We start from the raw sequence: 24,863 nt of genomic DNA, 5'->3' as shown, positions 1-24,863 counted from the left end.
GAACCAACTTTTCTCTCTCGCGCGTCTTCTTTCGGCGTTAATCACGCACGGCCGTCGTCGCTCGACGATAAGACGCGAATTATCATAATCGCAATGCTTCGGCGAATGATCGGACGGGTCTCCGATAATTCCATTGTAGAGCAATCCAGGAAGAATCGGCGAATCCATCGTTGGAGATCGCGATCGTAGGATCTCGAAAAGCTGGTGCCCTATCGAATAGCATGGTTTCTTTCGCGCGGTCCACCGCTGAAAGATACTGCCACGCAACGATCCAATTGTATGCTATTGGCTAAAGAGGGGTTAATGGCGAACTATGCGTTCGCCGTAATCGCGAACGCGTGCGTGCAACACACGTACGTACTTTCACATTCGGTCCGTTCTCTTTGGCGATAGCCGATATCCTCGGCCGAGCGAGATGACTTCCAGCCATTATTATCCGAGAGTGTCCTTCTTCTAGGCGAAACCGATTAAACGTAGGACGGATTAAACGTTCATTTTCGTTTACGTTAAGATCGGTCACGGGGATCGAGGACCTGCGCGCGCGCGCGCGCGCGCGGATTATATCGCGTAATATTATCGCAAGATCAATTTTTCATTTGTTCTCACTTGCGGATCCTCGGCACTCGCGCGATACATGCATTCGCAAATCGCTAGCGTCGATCGAAGAAGAACGCGTCAGAAGAGTCTGCGCCGACTAGATTGAAGACCAGTTGATGGAAGAAGCGTGCTTTATTGTTTCGCGGAACTATTTAACACGTGTTCGCGACATCAATTTGGGTCAATTTTCTACCGGTCGATGCATACAATTCTACTTTCAGTAAATTTACAATCGTCGCGGCGCGCGAGCATTCAGACATCTGCTTCTCCTATAGAAAATCCGCCAATATTTCCACAACGGTGTTGCACGCGCCTCTCGTCGTTTCCGTTTTCCTCGAACCGTCGCGCACACGATTAACTCGCGCAACTTTGCCACATTTTTCCCACGTTTGTCGAAAATAATACAATCGTAGCATCGATTTCTATATTATACACTTTCCATTGTCCGTAGAAAATTAATTACGCGCAACGATACGAATTTGTTATTAATCTTTGCATAATTTTGTTTCCAGGAATTATGACCCTTACGAGCAGCCCGTGTGAGCTAGACAACATGAGCTTGTTTCAAGACCTCAAGTTGAAAAGGAGAAAGGTCGACTCCCGATGTAGTAGCGACGGTGAGAATCCATCGTTTTTCTGTTTTCACATTTTTCTTGACGGTCTTCGACGGTCGATTTTCAGCCACTCTTACCGCAGCACCTCTCTATCTCGAACCGCGTCGCCCCAAAATTAGCATCGATCGATTTATCGAAGCCACCAATTTCATAACCGAAGCTAATCAGTATTTCGCTCGACCGGATCCCCGACTGCGAACAAACAACGAACAATGTCGCGTCCTGTAACGAACGAGAACGGGTGTTTGGACACGCGACAGTTTCATCCGAGACGATTCGACGACCCACTCTCGAAACAAAGCATCTAGCGTTTGTTCGCCGTTCGAGCTAACGATTAAGCCGTTAATTTTCCATTGTTCGAGTATCTTGTTGCGCGGCAACAAGCTCGATAGGCTCGCGCGCATCTCCGGATCGGTTGCCACTTTTCCAATATTTTCCGGCAATTGACCAGGCAAGAAATCGTTGAATCGACGGCGACGGCGAATCAAGCGAAACGGTACGCGTATCGGTCGAGGTCCGACCGGCGGGCGTAATCGTAATCGTAATCGTAATCGTAATCGTAATCGTAATCGCAGTCGCGTCTTCCAGAGGGATCGTATATCATTGTCTGGCTGTAGCGCGCAGGCAATCTTTCCTTGTTCAAACTACTCGGAACGAGTCATGAAAGTGGTCAGCGCAACCGTAATGATTAGTTGCCGCCCATAATACCGCATTTGATACCCTTATTGCCCCGATTTTCATAAGCCGGCGCGCGCGACGCGGCAATGCGCTATGGTCGAACGAAGAGAACGAGCCCGTAGCATCAATCATGGTCCATCTGTTCCGCTTTTACGGGTCGTGGAACGCTCGAACGTGTCATTAGAGGACCAAGCAACGTTTAAACCGGTCGCAGCCTAACACGAATTTATTACTGGCGCGTCATTCCTGCTGGTTCTACGCGTCTACCAGGATTCTTGACTTCTCTCCAATCTACGCTCCGTTCTACGGCGCTTCTCTAACGCAACGGGTGACGGTTTATTTAGATAACGGTGTCAACAAAGTAGTTTCGCGCGCGGTCTACCGAGACATCTCGTGCCGCGCCGTCGTCCACGAGTATTTCTAACGGGCGAATCATAGCGTTATTTCGGAGCACCTGAGCGATAAACTTTGCGGTGCGTGCTCGTTCTCGGATTCCCTTGACACACGCGCGCGCGTCTCCGTCTACTCTCGTCTCGTCTCGTCGATTCGCTTTCTTCGAGCACTATGAATAGTCAACATCAGTCTATGGATTGCTTCGTCGTGTCCATTCGACTACGCTGTTGTCGCCGCATGCACCGTGTAAATGGTACTTTCAATTTCTTAAACGTATGAGAATCTGTTGTACCTACATGTACACATATATACTTGTACGTTGAAACTGAAAAGGTCCTCGTCGAGAATCATTTCCACGCGTGAAATACGGCGCAATGTTCGCAATGGTTGCGCAATCGATATACGAGCGAGTTTGCGACGTCTTTGATCCTCTAACCGTGTATCGACGTAATTCCAAAACCTCCCTGATACGTTTTCCGTAAATATTGCCGGTCTCTCGCCGCAATAGACGCGTCGAACGAAAATTGCGCGACAATTTCGCAAAACAATGAAAGATCAACGTCGCGCGGCTCCATTATCGCGTACTCGTACCACTCGAACCCCATCCCAGGCCACTCGAGGTTGCTCTCGAACTCCTTTCCCCAGACCTCTCCGAGCGTAACACCTTAAACGAGCTCGTCCGCCGATGAAACCGTGTACACCACCTCGAGCTTTTCGTCCATCGCGTAGATCCTGATCCTGGATCGGAGTGTTTCGCAAAGTGCCGAGGGGCCGGGGGAGGTGGTTCGACCCTGAGCCACTTCACAGCAGAGATCCCTTATTGTGTCTCGAGCATGGTACCGATCGGCTAGGCTGGATTGGTTACCATGGGGGTAGCCCGGAGAGATGGCTCGAGAGAGAGAGAGAGAGAGAGAGAGATTTAGAGGGAGGGAGAGAAAAAGAGATAGAGAGGGAAATGGCATTGTAGCTCGAACGGGGGAAGGTTAGTGGAGAAAGCGCGGGGGTGGTGGTCGCTGGCAACGGTGCAGGGTAGAAGATCAACCCACGCGGTATCCCGGACGTGCACCCTTTGCTAGTTCGGCTGCGCCTGAACACGCACGAGCACGCCTCGAGACTTTCCGCGCGCGCAATCCTATTTGCTTGGAATCTCCGGACAATCCGAAACGACCGGTAGAGCACGAAACAACGGTCATCGTCGGTGGGAGCAGCAACGGGAAACTAGGGACCGGCTGTTAGGCTGCATCGATTTTTCGAGAAGGTTTCATACGCGAACGCAGCCGATACCAATGACCCTCGACCTACTGGCGATTAAAGGTCAGAGACTGGGGTTGGCGGGAAGCCGAATCGATGGCGACGACGTCGAACCTGGATCGTTGCTGTGCCGGAAACGACAGCGCCGAAGATACCTGGATTCCGCTCCGCTCTGCTCTGCTCCGCTCTGCTCCGCTCTGCTCCGCTCTGCTCCGCTCGGCTCTCGGCCGAAGACCTCCGATTTTGGATGCACGCGCCGCGGGACCCCGTCGCCTAGGCGACTCGGGCCGGAGCAGACATGAATGAGCTTTTTCGCGGGACGCGGGTTCCGGGATCGAGCAGCGCCAGCACCGAGAATCATTGATCTTTCTCCCCCCTCTTGCAGCCGCCACGCGGAACAACGTCACGCTTTGAGACGCGTGCACGACGCAATTCGCTCGGTGACGACAGTGGCTCCCGGCTGGAGGCACAGCCGGTCTCCCCTCGCGAATGCAACAATATTGAAAGATCGCGCGACCAGCATCACCGCTCCCGGACGAACGTTCGACGACGACGACGACGACGACGACGACGACGACAGTGACATCCGGGGTCGAACCTGCCGCGCGCGGATACACCCGCCGTTTCAACGTTCGGATCATCCGGTGGTCGTCCCCTTATGCTCGCGAGTGTCGGCCGGATCGCGACTTGTTGCGACACGGCGCGGCGCGATCCTATCGGGCCGGAGTCCTCCGCCGACGATCGTTCTTCGATCCATCTCTTGTCGTCTCGTCGATCGAGGACGACGACGACGACGACGACGACGACGACGACGACGACCACGGCGGCGACGAACGAAGCCACGGACGAATCGATCGATCGATTGCTCCTCGATGTCGTGGTTTCGTCGATCGACAAAACGGACGACGTGGTCCGTTCGCGTAGTTCTCCTCGCGTCTGACCAGTGACGGGCTATGCCACTCGGCCATCTCCTCGGCAAGACGACGTCGAGCGGACCGCGTCTCGTTTCGATTTCAAAAGTGCGAAATCTTTTGAACTACGTCGAACGATATTTGTAAGAAGAGTGGATAGTTTTTGAGAACTTTTTTCGTTCGGTGGTTCGTGCGAGGAGAGACGTATTTTTCGAACAAGAATGCCCGTCGAGCCAATCGACGAGAAGAAACGAGCTTAACGGAGAACTTGCGATAAATTGGCGACAATCGTAGCGCGACATCGATACCTAGAACGATGAATTTTCCACTGAAGAGCAACGCGTTCGTTGCCAACAAACTACCCTGGACGGAGAGTTGGCACTCGTTCGACATGGATCTAAGAACGTTCCAGCCGTCGTACTCGTTGCTGTACCATCCGTACAACAATTTCTCGGTGTCCGCGTATCAAAACTATCTCGATTTTCATCGATACGTTCGATCGAGGCTGACGCTCGGTACTTACAGATCGTTCGATCATCGGTTATGCTGCTGCGGCTCGAAGAACGTGTGCTCGTCCCTGTTTGGTAAATCATTTCACATCATTACCAACGACCGTTTTTCCGAAAGGGCGTGGAATTCCTTGAAAAGGATCTGGAACGATCGACGAGGCGCTTGCTCCAAGATCTATGCGTACATCACGCACAATTTCAATTAATTCGATTTTCTATAATTCGGAGATGGTCCAATGGAAATTTCTCGATCGTATTTCGTATTAAAACGTTTAATGAACGCGAGCTTTCAACGAAAACATTGGAATATTTCTTAGATTATTTTATTTGGAGCATTTAAAAACGTTTCCGATAGATCGAGCAACAAGTGCTAGGTAACGTAGGATACGATAGAATGAAAACGGTGTTTTCGAACGCGCCATAAAATCGACTTTGCGATCCGATTCGTCGCGATTAAAACGAGCAATCATCCTCGCGGTCGGCTTATTAATCGTTGTGTCGCCATCGTCTCGTTGGTCACGCGACTCGTCGTTGTCCACCGCTGACATCGTCGGTCGTTCGTCGGTGGATGAACAAATTTGCTCCTCCTCGATCGTACACGGTCTACGGATCGCGAATATTTTGTACAAAGTCCTGCGATCGTTGTCGAAATCAATACCTTATTACAAACATTATTATCGATCGATGTCGTTGCAAGTCGTTGTAGGTCGACGATCGAATTTTCCGATACCTTTGATATCGCGATACTTTAGCTAAGAAAATTTTCCCTTACGATTACTTTCGCAACGTGGTAAAAGAAAAGAGTACTGCGAATACGATATCGTTGTCAGGTTTTCCGAGCTGAAAATGAAATTCGGAATTAAAAAAAATCGGAAACTCCGACTGCCTGGAAATTGGGGGTCGATGATCCCCGGGATCGTCCGTGGGAGAATGAAAGAAGAAGACGAACGGTGATCGAATAATCCGCGGGAACCGATATTCGCGGTGATCGGGCTATTAATAGAGCTTGGAAACTGGAACCTAGGTACCTACAATCACAACTCGGCCTTGTCAACTGCATTCCTTCCTTGACCTACACGGGCAGCCGTGGTCTCACATCCTTTTCCACGAGCCGCGCCGCGCCGCGCCGCGAGTATTACGCTTTCGCGTCGGCCGCGTAAAGTACTCTCGGTCTCGCAGCCGAATATGTTGGTCGCGAGACGCACACTCGCGATGCCTAGGCATATCTCCTTTGCGCGCGTTGCAAATCGGGAACGCAGCGCTGTCGAATCCATGTCCGAACAATCTTGGAGCAATACGACATACGGAGCCACCGTTCTCCACTGCCTCGAGAAAACTGCCCGCCGGAACTTTGCAGACGGTCGAAGAAGCTGTTGACTTCGATCTGAATCGCGTCGCTTTATCGACTTTTCCCGTGTCAGAAACGTACTTGCCAACGTTCGAACATTTATAAGCGCGCGAATCTCTTCGTTTTCGCATTTATTAATCATATTTGTCGGCAAATATATACGCCAAAAATAACCGTAAATAAAACGGTAAATTTGCGAATTCTATAAATTTGTCATTGTTCGTACCAAGCATTGTTCGTAGAGCAAATTTCAGTTTATCCAAACGACTAAGAGACATTGGACTTTATCGAATCGTTGCACCCTGTTCTCCGATCCTTCGGCAGCCGCGATCGGGAAAAACGCGCCTCGCTTTTTTCGGAATCCGACACTGTCGACGTAATAAAACAGCGGTTCGGCATCGGTCCGCGATAAACCCCATTAATCATCGCGATAGACCACCGGCGTGCTCTCGCGCGCGCACGACGATTAATAACATTTTCACAACGGCTGAAACCGACGAAGACCGAGCCCGTTGACGGAAACGCATCGGCGTTCGAGATGGTTACGCGATCGTTGAACCGGACTGTTTAAACCCAGCGCGATCAACGGACGAACGATATCGTCTCGGGATTTTACTTTCGTATCCATCGCGCGGGAGTTAATTGTTATTAATGCTCGGCGAAACGCGGTTGCGCAACGAGAATGCAGACGGACAATGCGTTACACGCCGCATACCGTCGAAACGGAATGCAAATAACCTGTTCGTCGCCGTTTGAACAAACTGAGATCCAGGTAGGGCCGATTTGTTACGGCGCGAATCGTACCTTGGTTACTTTCGCGTCAAAACGATTGCCAGAGTGTCGGCTCGAATCAGCCAGACGATGCTCCGAAGAAATCCCGCGCGCTCCCTCGCGATGGGAATTCGCGCCTGGACAGAGACCCGAAAAGATAGATCATATTTGCGGATGTTCGAATTTGTTACAGATTCGGTTTTATGCGAAATCAAATTCGTCCGCATCGATTGGTACATGCGTACATAGGTCGACTAAAATCTCTAGAAAATTTTCCAATGCTCTATCGAGGATAAAACACGCGACGCCTCTCGACTTTCTCTCCTGACATAACCCAACCCCGCGTAGCTCGCATGATTCATCCGCGTCTCCCTCTCAGGGTTCGGCTCGAGCTTTTTCCCGCGCGATCCGTGTCCCCGTGTCTCGTTCGGAATCAAATCAGCTAGACTAACGGGAATCTAGCAGCGGAATCATCCTCGTTCAAGCCTATTTCCGGTTTGAAATCAAGAGCGAGAACGCATCCGGCGTGGCCATCTCGAGTTAAGCGCGCGCCAATCCAGCGTCGGTCCTAAACGTCAGATCAACGCCTTATTTCTCAGACTCCCCGGTATCCCTCGGATCAGCAGGCTCGCCGCTCGGGATCCAGCCGGCGGACGCTCCTTCACCCATAAACTTTCCTGCTCCAGGAGAGAGCATGGCCGACACCTCGACCCTGTCGCCGGAGGCTAATATGCCGGGCTCGCCGGGCTGCCCCGTGGTCAAAGTGAAAAGCGAGTATCTGCTAGGCATCCCAAGTCCGGGGACACCTCGAGAGCCTCTTCGCGGCGGTGGAGCGGCAACCGGCCTGGAGGCCCGGGATACAGGGTGCTCGGACCGTGCGTCGCCCGATTCAGTCTTCCCGGACGCTGGTTCGATGGTGGGCTTCAGAGTCGTCGAGGAGCAGCAGCAGCAGCAGCAGCAGCAGCAGCAGCAGCAGCAGCAGCAGCAGCAGCAGCATCAACAGCACCACCAACAGCACCACCACCACCAACAGCAGCAGCAACAACAACAACAACAGCAGCAGCAGCAACAGCAGCAGCAACAGCAACGTTCTGGTACCCCGGCACCAGCCAGATCGTCGCCTTACTCGCCTATGCAGGCAGTCTCTACGACTCCCATGCCCCAGGAAGCGACATCGAGGAGCGACAGTCCGGACAAGGGCGACCTATCTTCCGCTCAAACGAAAGAAGAGTCCGACAACTCGGTTTTCGATGGAGGAGGTGGCAGTAGTACCGGTAGCGGAGGAGGCGGTCGTTCCGAGACCTCCAGTCAACCCAGTCATCGGAGCAGCCCTTCCTCGCAGTACAACTCGAACCAGAGCATGAGTCCAAGCGCGAGCACACCGCATGGTGTTCAACAACAGCAGCAACAGCAGCAGCAGCAACAGCAGCAGCAGCAGCAGCAACAGCAGCAGCAGCAGCAGCAGCAGCAACAGCAGCAGCAGCAGCAGCAGCAACAGCCGCAGACCCCGCCAACGCCACCCAGACCCAGAGCCCCCTCGGTGCCGCCCCATCTCCTGGCTCACCACCAATTTTGGACGCAAAACTCCGGTGTACAGGGATTCGCCACGCAAAGGCTACTCAACGGAGTGATCAGCAGCGCCGTCAACTACGGCCAAAACGTCGCCGTCGTGTCCACCAGCAGCAGCAGCAGCAACGCGAACCTCGGCAACGCGGCTACCGGAGGCAATGGTCCCGCTTCTGGGAACACGTGTACCACCACGACGGTATCCATGTGTAAGCAAACACCTTCCGAGACACCCCGTTGTCTATTCTAGCTAACGGGATCCTCTTCCACGGAGGTTGGACCACCCGACGCGACCGCCAATTAATTTCGCTCTCGATCTCGTTTCGAAGGAATCTGATTCTTTTCTTCTGGAAGAATCAGCTTCCAAGGATGCCTTCGATGTTTTCACGCGCAAACTTGGAAATAATCGATTTCGGTCAGTCGCGTCCGATGGTCCTGGCCAGTTTGCGTAGAGCGCGATGCCAAACGTCGTTGGAACGTCGAAGGAGGCGGCGTTTGAGAATCGGGCTTTTTGCTATGTTTCAGGTGAAACGATGAAACCTCCGGCGCAGAGGCCGGCGCCGGCACCCCCTAGACCACCGCCCACGGTGATCATGGGAGAGATCGGAGGCGTCAGGACGATGATATGGTCCGCGCCGCCCTTGGACCCGGTACCGCCGCCAGCGGCATCGTGGACGACCACCGCCGCGGCGGCCTCTTGTTCCTCGTCGGAAGAATCGGCCGCCCAGCTGCTCTTGAACCTGGGCCAGGAGTCCAGGGGCAAGCCGCCCTCCGTCTCCTACTCGTCCGGACCGCCGCTCAACATGGAAAGGTTATGGGCCGGCGACATGACGCAATTGCCGGCCGCGCAGCAGATGCAGGCGTTGAACCTGACGGCTTCCGGTTCCGGTCAGGCCTGGGTGCGGAACGGAGGGGTCGTCAAGTCCGAGTCAGCGTCGCAATCCATGTCCGTTGCGCCGCCCGCGCCGCCGATGCCACCTCCGGAACACGAGGAAGACGAGACGCCCATGATATGCATGATCTGCGAGGACAAGGCCACCGGTCTTCACTACGGCATCATCACGTGCGAAGGGTGAGTCCAAGTCGCGCGTTGCTTTTCTTCTTTGTCGCTCGAATCGCACTGCTCGTATCGACCGTCGACTTCCAAGCTTCGCGTACGTACGTGTCTTCGCTCCGGCTAGCCGAATAGTTTCCGTCGACCACAAAACGTCCAGTTTCTCCAACACCGGTCGTTTAGATCGCTCTGAGCGAATTTCTCTGCGAAAGAAAAATTGTAACAACTATATTGAATGTTGTTAATGGATCAGCAATCGAATCGTTCCAAGACGGCGAACGACGGGCGACGCGCCGCCGCACCGCCGCACCGCCGCGCCGCCGCGTTCAACAATCGTAACGTAATAATCGGATCAGACGTTGGACAGAGTGCTCGAAACATTTCGAGCTCCGATGGATTGCACCGAGGCAGGACGCGGTCGAGAGATTCTCGAATGCCCCGCTTAATTAGAGATAATTACGGAGAGCAGTGCGCGGAAAGCTAGGACCGCGCTAGTCGCGATCGCAAGGGTGCCTCGCGGCGAACTCTGACCTTTCGGCGTCCCGGGTTGATACGCGGAAGCAACTCGGAAACGCGCGCTCGATTTCTAGCTTATACGAAGACAGTGCGCGTCGCTAGGCAGTCATCGACCCATAGATGAAACAAATCTTATCCGGTCTCCGCGTCACCTCGTCCGTCGCGCTTTGCCGTTTTCGCAACACGATTCTTCGTCTTTCCGTTTCGATCGTTTTTTCTCACCGATCTTTCCTTGCCCTCGATCGCGTCGAATCGCTACCACCGGTCGGTATCTCGAATTCTTTCCGTTGCGACAACGGGGGAATTCTAAATTCTATTCGGCGTTTATTCCTCTGTACAAACGTTGAAACTCGTCGGAATCGGGCTTAGGAAAACGATAGGAACAACGAAGAACGCTGCTTTCAAGATTTGCGAAAACTTGTTAAAACTTTGCTTCGATGAAACTTGCTTGGTCATGGCGAGAAATAATTACGAACTCGTTTCGTCTCGTGTCGCGAATAAATTGACGACTCCCTTTTTAACGACAGAGTTGGTACGAGTTTTTGAAGGTGACGTAGAAGACACCCGTTTGCGAGATAAACTGAAAACTATCCTCGAAGATGTCGGCCGTACCGGCTATATCCTGCGCGCCATGGTTGTTGATTAGTCTCGAAAGTCGCCCGAGGGTGTCGTTGTTACGCGCCTTCGTACTTGTTTATCCTATGTCTATTGTCCTGGTCGGAGGAGCCCAGCAAATTACTTGGTAAAAGTCCTCCATCCCGTTCCCCTATGCAACCCGGTATAACCGTAATTTAGTGCTCGTGAATCTTTAATCCGTCTCTAGGTTTAAGTAGCAGGACGAACGTACTCGTTCGACGAGCAAGCGACGCAATACCGAATTTATCGAATTTATCGAATTTATCGAATTTATCGGATTTATCGGATTTATCGAATCTATCGAATCGAGTGTTTGCGCGAGAAACAATCGCGGTTTATCATCTGTTTATTTGTACACAGGTGTAAAGGATTCTTCAAGAGAACCGTTCAAAACAGGCGGGTGTACACATGTGTGGCAGAAGGTGGCTGCGAAATCACGAAAGCCCAAAGAAACAGGTGTCAATACTGTCGCTTTAAAAAGTGCATCGAACAGGGTATGGTCCTGCAGGCTGTTCGAGAAGATCGGATGCCTGGCGGTAGAAATTCTGGGGCAGTGTACAACCTTTACAAGGTTCGTATTAACCTGCCGTATTCCTCGATCCGTTTCTCTTAAAAAACCAATCTCTTCAACCCGGACGTCCTCGATGTTTAAAATATTTGTAAATATTTAAAATATTTGCGCGCGGATACAGTGCGAGACCGTTTTAAGCTTTTGCACACGGCGACGAGTAGTCCCCCGAACGGTTTTGTTTGCAGGTCAAGTACAAAAAGCACAAGAAAAGTAATAAAACCAGCGGAGTGGGCGCAAGCATGGGTGGCATGGGTGGCGGCGGTAACGTTGGCGGTGTGAACGGGTCGGGATCCCTCGGTGGCACCAAAGGCACCATGGGCTCGACGATGTTGGACAAACACATGGCCGCGGCTGCGGCCGCGCACCATAGCCAACAGCAGCACGCTCAGCTGGCTGGCGGATTCCTTCATCATCACAAAATTTCGTCGGGCGACCCGCTCAACTCGCAACCTACCCCCAGTCATCCGAGTCACCCCGCGCATTCGGGTCATCTCGTCAATGGGACGATCTTGAAGACGGCGCTCACCAACCCCTCCGAAGTAAGTGTTTCCAACGGGTCCTAGGCCCCCTCTTAACTTTTGGCGACGCATTGGGGTTCGACGCGACAATACGATGCAAAGTTGTCAGAGTTGTTTTCGAATCGATCTCAATCTCGATCGCGTACATTTTATTCTTCGTTCTTGTAATTTCCAGTTGCTCCTTGGACCAATTTTGGCATTCGTTTCAGCACGCGTATCGCGAGCAGACAAAGCCGGACCGCTCGTGCGCGAGCGAGAGTCCATCTGGCACGGTCATTTTCGTGTGAGTTTTACAGGCACCCGGAGCATTTCTACGCGAGCTCGCAAAGCGCGCGCGTTCGATTTCACGCGATGTTTCTGCGCAATAATTCGCGGCCCGCGGGATACGAGCTCGTAACAGATTCCCCGGGATTTCTCTATCAGCGTCGACGGTTCGGGGCCCGATTATCCAACGAGCCGATTCTACGCGCGAAACATTAATTAGCCTTTTGTCGGGACGTTCCCGGGCACCGGTTGGTAGCCGCGTATAGATCAACGTCCGTTGCGGAGCAAATCCGAGTGATTTATACGACGCGGCTCGTTAGAAATCGAACGCGGGTCGACAAAAGTTGATCTGCCGCGGAAAGAACGATAGAGGCAGGCAGGCAGACGAGGAGAGAGAGAGAGAGAGAGAATCGTCCACCGTTCCGATGAGAACGTCCCGGAGGCATCTTCGCTTTCACTTTCGAGGCAGCTGCACGCAAACGGATCGCATGCTCGCTCGAAATCTTTCCTGCTCCGGAGACTTTTTTCCATCCGGCCCTCGGTAGGCTGCGATTAGTCGGACGCGGTAAAATATGCGAGAGATCCGCGAGATCGTGCTCGCGAACAAACGGCCGGAACAAAGAGTGAAATTCGCGCGCAGCAACCTTTCCGATCCGCGAAACGAATCGCAGCGGAGCCAACATCGAGTCGATCGTTGCATCATCGTGCTCCGATCTACGATCGATCGATCGATCGGCCAGAATCGATCGATCCTCCCGTGCGATCTCCTCTTGTTTTACGAAGACGATTAGAACCGATCGCTTCCAACGCTTTCAACGATGAATCTCTAGCGTCGTCTCAATGTTCCTCAATGTTTTTGGGAATTGGCCGGTCGGTGTCTCGACGAGTAACAACGAGAACGGTATCGATCCTATCCTTGCTCGCGGAAGCCAAGATATTTACCGCGACCTACGCTACCCACCCTACACGAGCTGGAATGGAACAGAAACGAAGCAGGAAGAAAACGAGTCGGGAATTCTCCGTCAGTTCCGAGATGCCGAAAGAAGCGCCGAAGCGAGAACAGGATTCCTTTTCCCAAGTTAAATAAAGCAAGCAGCGCTCATCTATGCCGAGACTCGGGAGGACAAGACGAATTCGAATCGTTTCGATCGGTGTTTGACCAGAAACCGATCCTGAAACGAACGAACTCTCCGTTGCAATTTCACTTTCTTACGAGCCTGCTTGCGCAAGCCTCAAGGTTTCCCACATTACGAAAGCCGATAGATCCAACGAGCAATCGGCTCAGGAGTCGGCCGATCGTCGTTGTTGTCGTCGTCGTCGTCGTCGTCGTCGTCGTCGTCGTCGTACTCGTCTAAACGCAACATTATCTTTTACATCGTGAAAGCGTTTCATACTAGGTGGTGAAACCACGCCGACCGCGCGGCCGTTGCAACTCTCGTTCGACGATGAAAATTGATCCTCTCGGGGGTGGATCATGACGCGTCGTCGCGGAATATTCTTCTTCGCGACGGTAATTGAATTTTCCCGGCATGATGCAACTGTAACGGTAGATTACGGCTAGCAGCGCAAACGATGCCGTTGGATAACGCGAACGCGATATTATCTCTGTCAGCGATGGGACCGAGCGCGGCGCGAGCGCATTTCGTGCGCCGGTTAATGCGCCAACTTTTTACGCGAGTAAACCTCGAAAATCGGTTCTTAACGCTGCGTTACGAATATCGGCGAGCTCGTTATTTTTTCCTTTATCCGCTGGTTCCACGTTACCAGCGTTCAACGATCCTCCCCGTGTCGATTGTTAACGCAGATTTCGAAACCGGTCTTATCGAAGCAAGAGAAACTAGATCAACGAATGATTCGTTCCAAGCCTTCTCGTCGCAGGCCATTTTCTTCGCAGGAGTCGTTTACGCGACCTGTTAAAGAGAACATGGTTCGATTCCGACTTGAAAGTTCTCGTTAGAAATCTCCTTCGCGCGATTTGGGCTCGATTCGAGTACGTCGAGGGGTCGAAGATGAAAAATGCTGTTCGGTATTTGTTTCCTATCGTTGATAATTTATCGGGAGCTGGGCTATTTTGACAAACGCCGTTCCAAAGTAACGCGACCGGATGAAATTGTTCCCGAACACGGTTTCCAGTCTTCCGCGTCGTGAATTTCGAGAGCGCATTGCCGACCGGCACACGCGAACGTACGAAGCGGAGCACTCGTTTTTCTGAATACTAATCGGCGGCGACGCGATGAATCTTAAACACCGAATCGATTGATATTCATGAGCAGGATACGGAAGTCGTTGATCATGAACCGAACCAGTCTCATCGCGGGCATTCGCGCGCAACTGTTTTTGCGATCGGCTTGCATCGTACGGCGCATGAACGAATAAACGCGCGCGATCGGCTCGTTCTAATTCGTCGATGCGGGAATCGCTCGACGGCGACGACGACGACGACGACGACGACGACGACGACGACGACGAGGACGGGGACGAGGACGGGGACGAGGACGAGGACGAGGACGAGGAGGGTCGACCGATTATCGAAAGTATTCGAGCCGCGTTTACGATCGGCGACCGTATGCGCGAGGCATGCGAACAACGACAAGAATTACCCCGCGGACGTTCGGCCCGGTAGAGGCCATTGCCAAAAGTGAAATCGATGACTCGATCGCCGGGGCAAGTATTGCCCGTGGGCCTCCATTAAAGGAGGTCACTTTCCATCTCCGGGCGAATCATTGCGTGCCCGACGCAACCTCTCGCGAATTTTCAAAAGTTATTAAACCCGCGCGTCTCCGGGACAGGCGTGGATTAGCGAAAGCCACGGGGGGATACGGGAAGGAAAGATTCTGTTCGAACCGTGATACGGATCGGTCCATTCGATACAGGAATTCCAACGTTTTACAACGTTCATTTTACGGCCCGTCTAATCGGCCGGAAAACGTTTACGACGCAGCCCCGATCCTTGCGAGCAAATCGATCGGAATCCTACATTTTACTTGCAACGGACATTTATTTCCCGAAAGTGCTCTTCCGAAGAATCTCTCGAATGAGCATCTTTCGATAATTATGCCGGATTTCCGACAAAAGTGAAATTCTACGGCAAATTTATGGTAGAAGACGCGCTCGGAACGGAAACGCGTTCGCTCGGTCGTTAAAGATGGAGGATCGATGGCGGTGCTTTCTCTGTGCGCTTTTGAAAAAGCGCATGCGATTGTCTGCGATTTTATGGTAACCAACTGTCGTTTCCGACGCACGCGGTTCGTTAAAGAGGCTCGGTAGAGACGTTCGGCAATAATAGAAACAAAAAACTGTGAAACGAAGCGCTCTCGGTTAACACAAACTAGAATATCGAAAATTTTAACCAAACGGTATAACCGGACCGCGCGCAACTCGATGCAAAATCAAAATTAATGGCATCGGTATTCGGAAGCAATAATCGACAACGATGCGAGTCGCGTTCTTCCTCCAATCAAATTGATCTGGTCGCGCGTCGACCTTCTCAAATTCCTCCAATCGCTTTACCGTTCCCTGTTTCTTCCACGCATCGTCCAATAAGTAACTAAAATCGCTAAATAGTCGACCGCGAATAAAAAAGTTACGGGCGTAGATTCGTTGGGACCAGCGCCTCCGTTGCGCCAATATCTCGCTGGAACGGTAGCGAGCGTCAATGTAAACGAGACTGACCAGCAAGAGGAAAATTGGAAAAATTCGATACAATATTGTCTTGGTCGCGGTCGCTAAAGTAAACACAAGTGGAGAAAGAATGAAAAATCGTTGATCCCTGGCCCCGACAGGAATCGTCGCGGCGCTCGAAAAGCGTCAGCCGTTATCGACGTCGAATCGAAGCGTCCGAGCGAAACGATGCGACCGCGAACGACGACGACGACGACGACGGCGACGGCGACGAGGACTCGGAGGTAGGGACAATAGAAAATCAGCGACAGCCGGTGCCAAGGACGGGCAGTTCTCCGACGGTTTCGTAACTCGTGAAAGTCTGCACAAGGGACACTGACCTCACCCTACCTCCTTCTCTTCCTCCTCCAACACCTTCGATCCCTCCACCGTACCTGTATTGGCGGTCGCCTTCGACGACGAACGTGTCCCACGGTTCGACGTTTCGTCCGCGTCGACGAAACTTAAGGGTGTGTATTTATACATACATATACCTTTCCATTTACATATATATATGTATGTATGTATGCATACCTCGCAGCTTTCGCCGAAGGAATCGCCTCCTCCCCCCTCTCTCTTTCTCTCTCTCTCTCTCTCTCTCTCTCTCTCTCTCTCTCTCTCTCTCTCTCTTGCTCTCGCCGCGTCTCCAATCGACAAATACCGACCTCGAGGAAGTACATCGAGATCCGAAAGATCGGTGAAAGGCCGGATCGGATTCGCGTAGGAAGCACGATACCCGTCGCTGATCGATGAATCGAAATTATCGAACCGCGACGGTCGTTGGACACGACCCGCGAGGTCGTCAAACTTTCGAAAGCGTTCTGTCTGAAACTTTCTGGCAGATCGATGGACCACAGCATGGGACGGAGAGCTCGTAACCATTCAAGAAATTTGTCTCGTTCGATTCGCCGGCTGTTGTACTCTGTCTCCGCCGTTGCAAACGATACGCTGCGCAACCCTTGCGCTAAGCTGTCCGTTCCGTCTCTGTGCCACGAATGGGACTGGATCGCCGTAAACGACTCTGTGTTACGGAAAATTTCTACGCTTCGCGTTCCAACTATTTTCTCGGACACGTCGGCGGCATCTCGAACGCGTTCGTTCCCGACGTTTCAACAAATTACAGAAGAAAACAATTTTTAATTTCGAAGGAGCCGCCTCTTTCGAGAAATAACGTTCGAGTGGAGAGCAACGCGCTGCATTATTTGGAGGCAACGATTTTCAAAAGGTTCGATTCTACTAAAACTAAAAATCAATGTTCTCTGTTCAAGGTGGTTCATTTAAGGCAGAGGCTAGACAACGCTGTCAGCAGTTCGAGGGATCGAGCATTCCCTTTGGACACGACCCTCGCCATGATCCAAACCCTTATAGACTGCGACGAGTTCCAAGATATCGCCACATTGAGGGTACGTTCGACCAGTTTATACATATATTTGCCGAGCACGTTCCGGGGCTCGTTACCGACCATCGATCGCTTCGTTCGGAACGAGACACACACACGCGCGCACGCACAGAGAGAGAGAGAGAGAGAGAGAGAGGGAGCTGCTTCTTTCTCCTCGAGCAAGCGAACAGCATCGAAAGACAACCATCTTCGAAACAAATAGAGAGAATCGCTCTTAAGGAATCATTGCAAATATGTACTCCCTGCTTTCGACAAATGGAGGGCTCCTAAAAAGTGCCAAATACTCGCGTTCGTCGATCGATAGTTGACAGCGACGCCTAACAATTATCGTATTTCTCCTAGTTTGCTTTAAATTACCAGCAGTGATCCAGAATTCCAGAGGACGTTTATTCTTACTAACTCGGGGCGTTGTAGACAACGTTGAAAAACATCGAAACGAACGAAGATCCGCTCGATCCTCGTTTTCTATGCGGTATCCTCTATTTTCTACGCGCCTCTCTCCCCCTTTTAAATCGGTGTGGAATCTTTTCGATCGATCTTACTCACGAACTTGTCGCGCTCTCGTTGCAGAACTTGGACGAGCTGCTGGACCATAAATCAGACTTAAGTGAGAAGCTGTGTCAGATAGGAGACAGCATAGTGTACAAGTTGGTGCAGTGGACCAAAAGGTTACCGTTTTACCTTGAATTACCGGTCGAAGTTCACACAAGGTTGCTCACCCACAAGTGGCACGAACTCCTGGTGTTGACCACCTCCGCCTACCAAGCGATGCACGGTCAGCACAAGTTCGCCAACGTCGGTGCCGACGGGACGGGAACGGATTTTATGCAAGAAGTAATTATCGTCTCTTTCTCTGCCCTCGCACGACTCGTTTCCGTGCTGTCGCCGCTGATTCGGGGATTCTCGAAACTTTCACTTTGAAACCTGACAGAAATAGTCTCCGAGCGGGGCCATTTGCCCGAGAATAGAGACGAGGACCGTTCTACCAGGACGGTCCTCCCTTGGTCTTCTTCGTGCTCGGCGATATACAGTTTATTCGATTCCGATTAAAGAAATTCGATGCTTCTGATCTTTGCACATAGGACTTCAATGAATGGTTCGTTCTTTGCGCAGAGAGGACTAGATCCTGCACGAACGCTGCACGCAAATAGTGCAACACGCAGACTTCGCAACAGCTGCATTTCCTTCCATTTCGCTTACTTTCGACCGTTCGAAAGAAATATTCGATCAACAGGTGGTGGTGGTGGTGGTGGTGGGCTGTCTCGGGAAGCTAAATTTAGCATGTGAAATATCCAATTGCAACCATCACGCGCAAAATTCGAATTCCATATATTCGCCTGGTCTCGCGGTTAAATAAATAAGCGAAGCGAACGTTGTCGTACAATTAAAGTTAGCCGTAATCGCGAATTTTGTTTATCGCGTACGCAAAAAGATCGAACGAATCTGTGATCGTCGAATTTATATGGAAACCCTTTGTTTCGGTTTTTGGTCGAGTTTTCAAAAAATATGTCGGCGAAAGTTTTTCTTTCGGGGATTACGCTGAAGGAAACTTATTCATCCACAGGTTTCGAACAACATGTATACGCTACAAACGTGCCTGACCAGCATGATGGGCCGGCCGATAACCATGGACCAATTACGGCAAGACGTAGGGCTCATGGTGGAAAAAATCACGTACGTCACGCTAATGTTCAGGAGGGTGAGGCTACGGATGGAGGAGTACGTCTGTCTGAAAGTGATCACCATGCTCTCGCAAGGTAAGTATTTTCACCCGACTCGCGAATATTCTCGAGAATCGACAAATATAAAGTAATTTTGCAATTTTTGATAACGCTGCAATTGGAGATGCAAAATGTAAGTTCGCTTTCCCACCAATACAATCCCCTGTACAAATATTTATGCGAATCTCCTCGCAACTGTTTGATAATTCTAGCTTTTCGCGTTCCCGCATCTTTCCGAGAAAAATACATCCATTATTTTACGAAAACGTTTGTCTCGATCTTTGGTTCGGCAACAAGTTTCTTCTCAAACAATTTATCGTAGATTTTCGATTTTTCCTTAGAATTCAATTATTTTTACCGGAACGATCTCCACAATTTAAACCGTCCTATCCTTTTCTTTTACCGTTTCATCGTCAAAGCTTCCAACTACGAAAATCATTTTTGAGCGAGACAATTTCAAGTCGACGCACGCGCAACGTGCGGTTTTAATGCGCCCGCGAAGAAGAATCTATAACGGAAACGAAACGGACCGTTATTTTTTTCTAATCGTTTATCACCCGCGATTCGACGAATCTCATTCGACTATAGAAAAATGATAACATCGACGATTCGTTTCGTTGTAGCAAGATAGTAATAAGCGCGTATCCATCTTATGAAAAGTATGAATGAACTTGCTGCTGAACCAAATCCGAAGCGAGTTATTTAACGAACCCATGGAAGCGTTTCTACGTATTCACCGTTCGCTTTTGTATCTGTCTTCTCTTAGCACGTGGAGGTACAATGGAATTAGAACAAATACAAGAACGGTACATGAGCTGTCTGCGAAGTTTTGTCGAGCACAGCGCGCCCCAACAGCCGACTCGGTTTCACGATCTCCTCGTCAGGCTGCCGGAAGTAAGTTCGAGAGAAAAATCATTCCCGGTCGTTCTACTCGACTCTGTGATCTCGTTGGAATTTTCAAAACGTCGTATTATAATCCGCGTGCGTAACCTTCACGCAACCTTTCAGAGTCGTTTCAATGATAATTTCGTATCCAGAAATCAAACGATCGGGATGTTGCTATTTAGTATCGAGAGTCGAGCGATCCGAGCAATCGTTTCGCAAGCCATCAGGTCTAAGTCGAATCTGTTTTCTTGCTGAATTCCAGGTACAATCGGCGGCAGCTCTTCTACTCGAGAGTAAAATGTTCTACGTTCCTTTCCTATTGAACTCAGCAATTCAAAGATAGTAAATAAAAATGACCGAGTGACGATAAACAGAGCTGACTACCTATATACATACTATACATTCAAACATATAAATATATATGTACATGCATACGCAGATGTGTCTATGTATATATTTATGTGTATGTATAATATAATATATAAATTTACAACCACGGAGGAAAAAGTAATAGAACCGATCGAACAAGAAAGCAAACAGAGTCCAAGAGAACCGAAGAGAAATGCGGATAACTCTTTCGGAGACACAGGGGAAAAGCTTTGTTTGCGTATTGTATGATAATTATATAAAAGTACGTTATAAATAATATAAATCTGTGTGTTCGTTGCATTGTACAAACGAAGAGGGTTTCAAGGAGGGAACGCGATAATGAATGGACGAAGGACAAGGAAGACGCGTCAAAGGAGAATAGAAAACGGAACGTGGAGAAGACTAGAGAAAAAATGAGAGCGGAGGGGAGTCGAGACGTTTGCGGCAGAAGATCAAGTATATAGAACTCGAGAAGAGGGGAGATGGAATGCTTTAAACGAGAAAAATGAAATTCGAGAAATAATTAAATGAAAGAAAATATTAAAGTTCGAACGGGAGAGAGAGAGAAAGATATAGGGCGAGTGAGATATTGAAGAGAGAAAGAAAGAGAGAGAGAGAGAGAGAGAGAGAGAGAGAGAGAAAGCGCGCCACCTCGAGATGAGGAATCAATCGAGGAGGGAACTGAACTTTTTTATCGAAACTAAAAGACTATAATAATATATTTCTGTACGCAGTACCGCGCAACTACGTCATTGTGTGTTCACGTTGCATAATCCGATCGATAATAAGACTCTCGTTACGTACGCTCACTGTAGGCCATCTACTACCACCTACTACTACTACTACTACTACTACTACTACTACTACTCTACTACTACTACTACTACTACTACTACTACTACTACTACTACTACTACTACCACTACTACTACTACTATTACTACTATTACTACTATTACTACTACTACCACCACTACTACTACTACTTACTACCACTACTACTACTACTACTACTACTACTACTACTCCTACTGCTACTTGCTACTACTACCACACTACTACTACTACCGCTACTACTACTACTGCTGCTACCACTAGAACTACTACTCTCCACCACTATCAACTAAAATAGCAGCTACCAAAACGACCGAAAGATCAGTCGACCGATGATGATAATGGTGATCATAATAATGATGATGATGATGATCAAAATGATGGTCATGATGGTAATGATGATAATGATGATGATGATGATGATACTAATGATGATAATGATGCTGCTGCTGACGATGATGATCATGATGATGACGATGACGATGATAATGATGAAGGTGATATTGATCGACGACGGATAAGGAGCAATGGCACAAAACAATCGATCAGCGAAACATGGACCGCTACACACACGTACATACGCACTCGTCTTTTTACGAATTCTTACGTACAAGGCACATGCGTGCAATTATCATTAATAATACGACTGGCATCGCATAAATTGCGCAGAAGCGAGTACGTATCCTCGACTGATAGAACTGTAGAAAAACTTGAAGCCTGCATACTTGACCCTTTTCATCGATGTAGTCCTCGTGATTCTATGGGCCCACCCTCTTAATCAGCGATCGTCGTTATCGTTACGAACTGCAAGCGTAAGTGTGATAATATTTCAGTCACCGATCGAAACGACAGAATATAACGACACGGAACAGCGCCGACCGTCGACCGTTGGGTGGCAATTCCAATGGCAACTTTGGTAAATCAGAAGATCGGAAGACGCGTTCGCATGACAAACGAAGACAAAACGGAACCGTGTCACGGCACGTGCAATTTAAAGAATTCCGCTCTTGAAGAAAACTGGACACAGAGAGCCGGAAACAGGAAAGCAGAAAGACTTTGGATGCGATTCGTTGTCGTCCTCGTTGTTATTATCGTCTTCGTCATCGCTCTATACTCCGAATCAAGGTCCAAGCGCGCAACACAGAAGACTATATTATATATATACATACATATTCACCGCCTTGTTAATTTACACTCTATCGCCAGCGGCGTAATCTCTACGCGTAAACGTGTATCATTCACTGGTCAAAGACATGTTCTTGTTCGTAACTATATTCTTTTTGTGTTCTCTGGTCGCTGACTCAATCCTCGCCCCGTATCACGGATCACCCGGCAGTGCTGTCTTCACGATCGCAGTTGTCCAAAGAGTTTACTCGACCGAGCAAAGTAAACGTCTCGCGGAATTTTCAAATCGTTTTATTCGATTGGCGATTTTTCGACCGGGTATTTCGGTATCCTTCTAGCGGATTTTTACATACATATAACTTTGAACGGATTAATGAGACGTAATTTCCACGGGGTATCGAGGCGAGGATCGGGACGCGCCGAATGCATAACTCGCGCCCCTAACACTTCGTTTACTGTTCGAACCAAAAGTGTTCATCGTTGTTCCGCGGCGATAGATTGTTTACTTTTTTTTCTTTACTTTACTACTCCTCGCTTCAACGACTGCGATAATTTCATAGTATTATAATAACGAGAAAGGAAACGAAAGATGAGACGTATGGCATGAATTCACCGACAGAAAAGAAAAAAAATTAACACGAACTATGCGAGGGGTCCGGCATCTCTGTCACCGGGAGGTAGCGTATTATACTATAATTATAAATACTATATATTACGCGAAGAGAAACAAAATGGAAATTAAGTAAGGGGTACGACTAAACGAGTTCTCACATTTAGCAAATGTAGATATACATATGTTTATATGTATGTGTGTCATCGACACGTGTGATATTCGGCTACCCCCGCGACTCGGAGACACCGGATCCTCCGGGTTGGCTCAATTATTTAGGATTGCGAAGCGCATTATAGGGGACAAATTAAACGAAAGAAAGAAAGAAGCAGAAAGACTACTAACCGTTGGCTGACTCCAGCCGAAAGCGTCGGTTCGTGTCCCTTGAAGCAAAAAAAAAGGAGAGAAAGCAAAGGAAGAAACAGATAACGCTCGTTGTATACGCGTACGCAACGGTTGATCGGCACACGTTCTATCGCAACGTACATTATTTCATCTTGCCTCCATAGAAATTATCGTAAGGTACGCGCTAATCATCAGCGTGCTGGCGGCCACTCGATCGACGGGTGAGGACCTTTCAACCCCGCGACCCTCGAACCCTTCTATTCCGAAGATCCGTACCATTCGCCGGAAGTCTTCGGTCTTTGCATTTATCTTGTTCGTTCTCGTCGACCTCGGGTCGAGGTGACACAAACCACCAACCGAATTTCTGCTCAAGGTGTTCCGCGAACGTTTTTTCACTCTTAAGGGACTTTTATCCTGTGCCCCCCCCCCCCCGCCCCTTTTCCCCCCCCCCCCCCCCCCCCCCCTCCCCATACCCCCTTGGCTATCAAACCCCCGTCATCAGATGGTTAGCCACCGGACCGGTGGCCGTCGCATGCCCTGGAAACACACTGCTACTACTACTAATACTACTACTACTACCACTACTACTACTACCACTACTACTACTACTACTACTACTACTACTACTACTACTACTACTACTACCACTACTACTACTACTACTACTACTACTACTACTACTACTACTACTACTACTACCACTACCACTACCACTACCACTACTACTCTACTACTACTACCACTACTCTACTACCACTACCACTACCACTACCACTACCACTACCACTACTACTACTACTACTACTACAACATACACGAGAAATCAACACGAACTATTCGCAGACCTTGGGCCTACTAGCCTAGGGATACTTGTCCATACTATAAGACTTAACTAACGATGGGATACTTCATACGGTAAAACATGTATATTATTCGAAGTTAAGGAACTGGGGGTAACAGTTCCTGTATTCCCCGGACATCATCGTACACATGTCTGTGTTCAATCGTGACGGTCGATGAGGTCGCAACTGTACGAGAGAAAGAAAACAAGCAAACAATATTTAAAAAGGGAAACGAAGAAACAAAACGATGACAGAATAACCTTGCTAACAAGAATATATATATAGGTTATAAATGATCATTGACCATTGGCCAACGCGTTCACGTGGATGTTTAACTTTTTCCTAATTGAAGCGCGAACATTCTTCGCCATCAGCTGCCGTGATTTTTAAGCGTGATCAAATGTTTTGCTTTCAAAGTTACCGTATGTATAGATTGTGCAATACAGAGTGGAAACAACGTATAGGGTATTTAAGGGAATACGTCCGTTCCTTTTTGCTCTCTTACATCTGTTTCCTATCTTCGTGGATATTCTACACCCTCTTCTTCTCAACACAACATCGACGACTCACGTCCGTCTCCTTTCATTCTTCTGCGTAACCATCCAGTCACCCTTCCCGTCCCATCTCACCCCGCCCCGCCCTTTATTCCCGTTAGTTCATAAAATATTATGTACTTCCCGCGAAGAACTTTTTTCACGTCGCGTCCTATTTATTGTTAGTGTTGTACATAAGAGTTACAGTGACATCGGTCGCGAAAGAAATGAAACGATAGAGAAAAAGAATCACCACGTTTAAGAGACCGTTAAAACAAAAAAACGGATAAAACGAAAATACCGGAATCCAAGCACCGAGTTGAACTGTCTTTGTATTACGTTA

At 49.5% G+C, this 24,863-nt stretch overlaps 1 protein-coding gene across 1 annotated transcript in view; it reads left to right on the top strand.

Moving 5' to 3' along the window:
• The window catches only part of Hr4 (nuclear hormone receptor 4), a 142,606-nt gene extending 121,579 nt beyond the window's left edge, over nucleotides 1–21,027 (top strand). The window contains exons 2-13 of the mRNA XM_078188544.1: nucleotides 1,110–1,214; nucleotides 7,672–7,988; nucleotides 8,028–8,847; nucleotides 9,164–9,710; nucleotides 11,205–11,415; nucleotides 11,601–11,954; nucleotides 17,126–17,260; nucleotides 17,827–18,090; nucleotides 18,821–19,013; nucleotides 19,102–19,110; nucleotides 19,744–19,871; nucleotides 20,125–21,027. Of these exons, the coding sequence (XP_078044670.1) occupies nucleotides 1,115–1,214; nucleotides 7,672–7,988; nucleotides 8,028–8,847; nucleotides 9,164–9,710; nucleotides 11,205–11,415; nucleotides 11,601–11,954; nucleotides 17,126–17,260; nucleotides 17,827–18,090; nucleotides 18,821–19,013; nucleotides 19,102–19,110; nucleotides 19,744–19,871; nucleotides 20,125–20,205 (3,159 nt within the window). The 5' untranslated portion in view covers nucleotides 1,110–1,114 and the 3' untranslated portion in view covers nucleotides 20,206–21,027. The remainder of the gene's footprint in view (nucleotides 1–1,109; nucleotides 1,215–7,671; nucleotides 7,989–8,027; nucleotides 8,848–9,163; nucleotides 9,711–11,204; nucleotides 11,416–11,600; nucleotides 11,955–17,125; nucleotides 17,261–17,826; nucleotides 18,091–18,820; nucleotides 19,014–19,101; nucleotides 19,111–19,743; nucleotides 19,872–20,124) is intronic.
• The last annotated feature ends 3,836 nt before the right edge of the window (nucleotides 21,028–24,863 follow it).

Source organism: Augochlora pura, chromosome 8, assembly GCF_028453695.1.
Source record: "Augochlora pura isolate Apur16 chromosome 8, APUR_v2.2.1, whole genome shotgun sequence".
Lineage (NCBI taxonomy): Eukaryota > Metazoa > Arthropoda > Insecta > Hymenoptera > Halictidae > Augochlora > Augochlora pura.
This window is presented reverse-complemented; position numbering and strand designations above follow the sequence as displayed.